General features: G+C 43.9%; 1 protein-coding gene across 1 annotated transcript; it reads left to right on the plus strand.

Moving 5' to 3' along the window:
* Positions 1-2,390: 2,390 nt before the first annotated feature.
* sox17 (SRY-box transcription factor 17) lies at positions 2,391-4,487 on the plus strand. Its single transcript, XM_020619786.1, has 2 exons — positions 2,391-2,855; positions 3,241-4,487. The coding sequence occupies exons 1-2, from the start codon at positions 2,558-2,560 to the stop codon at positions 4,140-4,142; spliced, it is 1,200 nt and encodes a 399-aa protein (XP_020475442.1). The 5' UTR covers positions 2,391-2,557; the 3' UTR covers positions 4,143-4,487.
* Positions 4,488-8,656: the final 4,169 nt, after the last annotated feature.

Below are 8,656 nucleotides of genomic sequence, written 5' to 3' on the forward strand. Positions count from 1 at the left end.
GAATTAGCACAGAGTGCAAACCCATATATTCCTTTGTACCCTGTGATTTAAACTAACACCACTGCCTCACAGCTCAGCACAAAGAATCAAGCAAATACATGGTGCAGTTCCTAAGAATGCCACCCACAGACATTTATAGGCTATAGCAAGACTGGCGACCAGCAGCTCAGCAGCGTTTCAGAATTCACTTGGAAGGTGGACAGTTTGTGCTGCTACGCCAAGGACAGGAAGTGTTTGCAGAGGGACAGGAAGTGCTCACCACTGCAGTAGCCGAGGCTGGAACTGAGATAATGCCATTGTGTAAGCAAGCCAAGTGACCTCTCCCTGAGCACAGAGTCCAGAGGCTGGCGTCGAGAGCCCTGGCCCCCACCCAGCCCCAGACTCCCCAGGCACGGGGTGTGGGACTTGTTGGAGGGACAAGGGAAGGGATGGAGGGAGGACAAGCGGAGTGCGAGGCGCGTCACCTCCCTTTGGCCCCCCGCCGCTACCTCCCCTCTCCTCCCCTGGGTCGACTCTGAACCTCACCTTGTAAAGGAAATGTGGCTACAACTCCAGACTTTATGACTTCTACCATCAAAAGCCAGGAGTTTTCACTCCCAACAGAGCGAGAGCGAGAGGCAGCCAGGGCACACTCGTACCCACGCCCATGTCAACACACGCATTCACATACACACACACACACACACACACACACACAGAAAGCCTCTCTTTCTCCACTCTCCTAGGATTGGAGGGGGAAAACCCTATCAGGTCATCAGTGTTAAAATAGATGATGACAGTATTATGGTTCAGATCCTGTCCCATACAGTGTTTGGCTGCACCTCCATCCAAAACACTCTCCCACCAACCCCTGGAGGGTCACCCAGCGTGCTCTGGAGTCCCCGGTGGAGCCTGCACAGGGCATGAAAAGGTTGCATAAGCATCTGTCATATTTCTGTCAGCCCCCTTTTGACAGGTCAGAGGGACCGTCGACTACAGCGAGATGGGAACGATCTGAGAAGAGATGGAGCTGACAAGTTTAGGTCTGCTGGCTCTGATAAGAACCCCTGCAGCCTGTGGGTGATGTCTGGACTTCTGGACACAAACAGTGGCTTCATTCTCAGCTACACAAACACAGTCTGTGTATTTGAGGTGCAACAGGTTGTTTTAACCTTTTACCCCATATCGCCCTCATGGTCCAGGACAGCTGTTCCAAAAACAAGGAAACATGTTGACACATATTTCTGTAGCACCCACCTGCTTGTCATAAGAGTTAACAGAATTTATATTTGACCACTGGATGATGTTGTCAACACATATTCAGTGGAATATGAATGCTGTTGAAACTGCATGTTGTCAAGTCTCAGGGATGAATATTTTGGGGCAAAATATCATCTTTGTACAGTGATTTAGCCTTGTAAACCTTTTAAACCTAGTCAACTTATGAAATACATAGTGACCCAATGACCAATTAATGAGATATAAATAACTTGACTGAGACAAAATAGCTAAAATATTTTTGGCTAAAAATACATTTTGTGTGCTGTTGACAGGTAACCAGGAGTCAAACCCTGAGTGTAAATAATTCTAATTGCTATAAACATCTTGTTTAATTTTTAGATATCTAATATACTGTGGTCCTCTTATATCACCAGAATAAATATAGGATGTCTGTAGGATTTTCGTATCTATTCTTTAACATCCCAGAGACAGACGTCCACGTTAGGAGAAACTGTTTAGACATTTGAAAGTGCACGGGTATCACAACGTTTTACAGTTTTCCTGTCGGAGATTTCATCCCTTTGAAACAATGAGATGGGTGTCTATTTAAGCTATCTGCACTTTTGTTGATTTCCTTTTTTTAGAATATTCAAATCCTCAATTAACGCCCTTTGTCCAGCGCTTCTCGTTAACCAGTCAGTGAAAGTGTCCATCAACCTGACGACCGTGCGTAAACGTTACGAATGAAGTCTTTAACTCCATGCATAAACCTGATATTCAAGTACTTAACATAGTTAACGACCCAATACACATAGGCTACTGATGATCAAGTGTATTGGTATCTGAGCATCCTTGGCGGTCTATCACAGGGCTGAGATTTAAATAAAAAAAAACCTTAAAAGGTTTTCGCTCCAAAAGCAGGTCAAATTGTACACGCATTGCACTAAAGCCTGTGCTTATATGTTACTATTAAAAGTCGCTGCAAAATATATTTTAATATGAACATGAGATTCTTCTTTTAGAGTTTAGCATCTGGTCTCAGCTCTCCACACAAGGGTCGGAGGCGGGCTGCTCCAACTTTTTTACACCTTTGTAGTAGTGGGCACTCCCACCTCAAGGTGATTGGCTGTGTGAGCGTTTATAGCGCACAACATTCATCATTTACCACTGAATAGTCGGCACCGTTATGCTGCTTCTTGAAGTGTCTAATGGACGCGAACAATGGCTTTGTGAAAACCAAAAACATTTGAACGTACTTCAATAAGTCCTTTTCATCTGTGTATAGACTGTTATCGGGAGTAGTTCGTCGCCTTTGTGAGCTGTCCCGTGGCTCTCCAGACCTCCCAGCTGGACAGAGATGAGCAGTCCCGATGCGGGTTATGCCAGCGACGATCAGACCCAGGCAAGGTGTACGATGTCAGTCATGATGCCTGGAATGGGACACTGCCAGTGGGCCGACACTCTCAGTCCTCCTGGGGACACGAAAGTGAAAACTGAGCCGTGCGCGTCCGGCTCCGTCAGCCAGAATCGTGGGAAGAGCGAACCACGGATCCGACGGCCCATGAACGCGTTTATGGTGTGGGCGAAAGATGAGCGCAAGAGGCTGGCGCAACAAAACCCGGACTTGCACAACGCGGAGCTCAGCAAAATGCTGGGTACGTAATTTTGTATTTAATTCATCGACCTCTTGTTGCTTGCCTGTGTACCAGATCTATACAGGATATTATTCAACCACATTCTTCTATTCCACACAGTTTCTGAATTTGAGGTGCTTCTGTATTTAGTTTTAATTCATGTCTAGTTGATTTTATTCTTACTCTACGCAAACAACAGTTAATTATTCACTAATGGATGCAGTGGTTGTTCAGGCAGCAGGTGATGTTATTAAAAGTTACTGCATCTGGGTTAAGCATCAGATGTAACCTCAAGAATCCGTCCCTGTCCCCAAAAATGGCAACAAGCTATTTTTGTGTGCATCACCAGACTGCTTACAGTATCTGCTGACATATCACTGATGTGCACTCTCCTCTTGACCTGCAGGGAAATCATGGAAAGCCCTTCCTGTCACAGAAAAGCAGCCCTTTGTTGAGGAGGCCGAGCGGCTGCGGGTTCAGCACATGCAGGACCACCCCAACTACAAGTACCGTCCCCGGCGGCGGAAGCAGGTGAAGAGGATTAAAAGGCTGGACTCTGGCTTTCTGGTCCCAGGTGTGTCTGATCACCAAGCCCCTTCCATGCCTGGGGACAGCAGGGTGTGTGTGGAGAGTCTGGGTCTGGGTTATCCCGAGCACAGCTTCCAGGTTCCTCCGCAGCCACTCAGCCACTACCGGGATGCTCAGGCTCTTGGGGGCCCCTCTTATGAGACCTACAGCCTCCCCACACCTGACACCTCTCCTCTAGATGCTGTAGAGTCAGACTCCATGTTCTTCCCTCAGCATTCACAAGAGGACTGCCACATGATGTCTGCATATTACCACTCCCAGGCAGCAGAGTACCAGTCCCAGGACCCCCTCTCCAACCACCACAGCAACCCCATACTGCACGGACACCCTGTCTCGGCTCCAGAGCAGTCCACTCAGCCTGCCGCCCTTCCCCCTTCCTACATGGGATGCCCTAACCCTCTGGCCATGTATTACACCCAGCACTGCAATCCCAGTCACCCCAAACGGCATCCTGGCGGAGCAGGACAACTCTCCCCCCCTCCCGACTCTCACCCTCACTCTGCAGACAGCATGGAGCAGATGCACCACTCCGAGCTACTGGCCGAGGTGGACCGCAGCGAGTTCGAGCAGTATTTGAGTTCCTCTTCAGCACGTGCAGACATGATAGGCTTGTCATATGGGCCACATGAGGCTGGCATGCAAGGACCTGAAAGCCTCATATCATCGGTGCTGTCAGACGCCAGCACAGCTGTGTATTACTGTAGCTACAACAACTCCTAACCTCCTGTCTGGCCTGTTATCCTGCTGCAAGGACACATGATCTGACCTCAAATCTCTGTAGCTAAATTTGAACAAAAATGTTTTTATTTTTAATATGTATTTCACTACTGCAGAGGAGGCCCATGATATCATGAAATGAAGCTTTGAAGAAGACTGTATCTGCATAAGAACAGTTAATAAAGCCATAGAATATACTAACATGGACACTGGTTTTAACTTCTTCTTTTGCAGGGATATAATTAGTTTTTTGCTCATAAATATTGTACAGTCACTATTTTAAAGTGTATGTATATACTGAAGGTGTTTTTATACTTTTTGCACTTTCAAAAAATAAATTTTTGCAAATACACTCAACCTATCTTGTATTTGTTATTTGCATTGTTTTAAATTCCTTACAACATTTCATGAAACCTCTCTTTACATCGGGGGATACAGACTCACAGTAACTTTATTTTAGGGTAGGTTTTATTTTCTAAATCAAGGTTAGATTTTTCAGTGATTTAATAATAAAAAATGTCAGAGTGCAAATTCACTTTCCAGACATTTTTCCACATGATCATTCATTCAGTGTTAACTCTGTATTATCTTTTCTACTTCCACATGGCGCTGAATGGGCTCCCAGCAGCACCAGTTGCTCACCTGGAAGCAGTACAGCAGAGAGCTGCGACCTGGCTTCCTGGCCTGGACGCAGTCGGGGTAATCTCAGTGTGTGCGTTACACACGGTGCCTTGTTTTCACAGCGTGGGAGCGCAGTTTATGATCCGGACATCCTGTCTGTATGGAAGATTTTGTTTCTTCTGATTAATGGGAGGGATCGTTACTACACCACTGTTAAACAAAGGTGACACTTTGTTTTGAGTATATTCACAGCAAAACATGGGATACATTGTAATATTCATCCTCCAACTATGCATAATAATTTAGCTATGACATCAGGTTTTCTGTATTTGGGTAAAGTGAAGCGCCATGATGTATTTATCTACTAACACCAGTCTGACATGACTCAAACTTATCAGGTGAAAATCTCTAAGAGATAAGACCAAACCTTGAGGATAATTCCATGCAGCTGAAAAAGAGCCGCATTTTATAAATAGAGATATTCCCTATGGTAAAAGGAAGAGGTTGTTCTCTGAAGGGTCAATCACCCTGACCTCACAGGCCATTTTTAGTACTTCAGAGGAAACGTTCCAGAGATGTATGCATTCATGCGCTTTGTTCATGCTGAATGTTTGTGAAATATTCTCCTATGTAGCAGAAGTAGAGGTTGGATGTCAAGGTAAATATTTCCAGTATTTCCTACAGTTGTAATAATGATGTCAGCTCTAATTGAAGTAAAAGAAATGATCACATTGTCTAATTTATGTCGCTACAGATTTTCCACCTCAACATACATTTCTGAGTGTTTTACTCCAAACAAGTACCATGATGAAGGTGTTGTCTTCTAACTTGGTTCCTCTTCAGACGTATTTCCCTTCAGGCTGCACAGGAGAATCTACTGTAATTAGTGTAAATGTGTTTAAATTCAGTCTGTAGCTGAATGGTAGGTTTACCCTCCCTGTTGTTACAACTAATGGGTGCATAACAACAGGCTCAAGCCACGATCCCCAAGGCATCATTAGATAGGAGGGGTCACCTGTGCAGACGTAGGGAGAGGCAGACCCCCCCATGTCAGCCATGATATTATCTCCCCACGCTGACTAATGTGGGCTAACTGACCCAGGAAGGGCTCACTGAATGGATTTGGCATTAAAGACACAGGATGGTGTTGGATTAAAACATAAAGTAGGTGATGTGAGACTGTTACTGTTATGGAATTATTATTATTCAAATGAATAAATGTAAAAATTAAAATAGCTAAAGAACATGCCACAATTTAATCCAAACTATAGAATAAAAGTTGTCCACACAAATAAAAAGAAAAAATTCAAGCATCGTTTCAAAAATCTTTGTATTAATTTAATTAATAGTTCAAATTTCTGACATTATATATGCTGTTAAATGATGTAAGCAAATATAGAACTTTAGCATACTTTATTGTGACATATTTTTAATTTTAAATAAATAAAATTGTCATGTTTGTTATATCATTAATCTACAATCATTACTGTCCACCTGTTGCAAAGTGAAGTGATTGGACAGTTTTTTTAAGACTTACATGGCCTCATCCATCCATCCATCCATCCATCCATTATTCATAGCGTTTATCTTGAGGAGGATCACAGGGGGCCAATCCAAGCTGTCTTTGGGTGAGAGGCAGGGCATCACAGGACTGGCACTTAGAGACAGACAACCACACTCACTCCTATGATTCGCCAACAACCTCCGCTGCATGTCTTTGGACTGTGGGAGGAAGCCGGAGTACCGAGAGAGAACCCACACAGGCACAGCAACATGTAAACTCCACACAGAAAAGCAACAGATGAGCCAGGGCTTGAACCCAGAACGTTCTTGCTGTGGGGTGACAGCACTAATCACTGTTCCACCATGCCCCTGTGGATGGCCTCAATAATTGGGAAATGTATGATGTTTGGAACCCCCAGGACTCCATTTTGAGTTGTTGATCAGGGAGTGGACCAAGAGCCCAGCAGTCCCTCTAACAGCTTCAGAAGTCTCGTGCAAAGGTGCAGAACCCAAGGGAAGGACGACCTACCTAGCAGACAAAGACATACAACAGCCTGCTTGGAGTGGGTCAAACAGCATTTAAAGGACTGGTAAACACCGGGAACTGCTCATCACCTGGATACCACCTCAACACAGTGGTGGCCACATTGGGTGAAGGGAATACTTCTCAGCAGCAGAGACAGGAAGGCTGGTCAAAACTGAGGGAAGGTTCAATGCAGCAAAATGCACAGAGGTTATTAAGGAAAACCTGCTCGACTGTGTGACCTGAGACTAGGGCAACGGTTCAGTGACCTGAGGCGTACAGCCAAGACAACACTGGAGTGCCTTCAAGACAAGTCTCTGACTATGCTTGAATGACCCAATCAAAGTCCAGGTTTAAACCTCATAGAACATCTGAAGATGGCATTTCACAGACACTTCCCATCCAATCTAAAATGAACATTTATTTGATGTCTTGTTTGTATCAAGCAGCAGTACTAAGGTGTTTTCAGAAAAAGGCAAGATACTCAGTAAGAGCAGAGTTCTCAGCTCAAAAACCAGGGTTTTGTAGTGTGTGTGTGTGTGTGTGTGTGTGTGTGTGTGTGTGTGTCAGGGCCTCGCTGCTAACAGTCTGCAGAGAGCCGCCCAGAGATTATAGCAGGCTGGTCAGCAACATTAACAAAGCAGCATTTAATCGTGGTACTGCCCTAATCTCTTCTCAGGTAGCTGCCTTTCACAAACACACTGACAAAACACAGCTTCATTTACCACCTAATAAATCAGCTTCAGTTTGTTTCATTCAGCCTCCAATAAACTCGTGAGATCAGACGGCTCATTTAGAGGGTTAATAAGTCATTATAATGTCATGTTAGCTGGGCTTGACTATGTTATGAATCCTGAATAAATACTAAACATACAAATAATATGCCCTATCATTTTGTGCTGGATCCAGGTGCTGGTAATTCTCTGTCACTGATTTCTCTTTCATTTCACTTTACAGCATTAAGAAAGAAAGAGAGCAAACAGGCATTTTTAAAGAATTGTTTTTAAGTTGGGATGCAGTAGAGAAAAAGTGCAAAAACAGGCAAACAGGAATAGAGCCAAAATCATCAAGTCATGAACCCAAGAAAATTAATTCACTGCAATTTTATGAACCCATTCATCAGATATAACATTTATCAAGGAAAGACTGAAGCATTCACTGGTTTCAGCTTTAAAATGTGAAGTTTTGCTGCTTCTCTCTGTTTTGTATCATTATAAAATGATCTTTAAGCTTTTTGGCTGCAAATAAACAACATGAAAATGTTTCATGTTGGTCATTTTTAAGTACTCTTTACATTTTACATACTAAACACAATTAATCATTTTCAGATTTTAACAGCATTAAAAATAATAGTTAGCTGCAGTTTCAACCCCCAGTGCTAACAAGCACATTCAACAAATCAGACAACAGAAAAGTCAGACAGATACTCAGTGGGTATTCATGCATTCTTTGCATTAATGTCAACAGTGAAGACATTACTGGCCGATTCGCCCCTCTCAAGTTACTGAAACAACACAACACACATGCACATAACACAGCACTGAAATCAAACTGCCAAATCAGCATCTGTGTTTGAACCGTGTTTAATCATAAATGCCATTCAGTAATGCACACACACACACACACACACACACACACACACACACACACACACACACACACACATACAAAAATACCCTCTGCAAACCAGTCAAGGTGAAGATTCCCTTGTCCAGTTTCAGAGAGCCAGCGACAGAGAGGCTGCGAGGGCCCAAACCGATTAAGTCATTGATAGTAGATTGCAAATACAGCATGTGAGACAGCTGCAGAAGAGGGTGTGTCCCTCGCCTAAAGCAGGGCTGGTTTGCTCATAATCCCAGGCATATGCTGT

This window comes from Monopterus albus, unplaced genomic scaffold, assembly GCF_001952655.1.
Source record: "Monopterus albus unplaced genomic scaffold, M_albus_1.0 scaffold226.1, whole genome shotgun sequence".
Taxonomy (NCBI): Eukaryota; Metazoa; Chordata; class Actinopteri; order Synbranchiformes; family Synbranchidae; genus Monopterus; species Monopterus albus.

What these genes read in the sequence shown, in the direction of transcription:
- sox17 (XM_020619786.1), top strand. Translation starts at nt 2,558, where the DNA reads ATGAGCAGTCCCGATGCGGGTTATGCCAGCGACGATCAGACCCAGGCA. An exon ending in GGAGCTCAGCAAAATGCTGG is followed by an intron (nt 2,856 to 3,240) that starts GTACGTAATTTT and finishes CTTGACCTGCAG; the next exon opens with GGAAATCATGGAAAGCCCTT.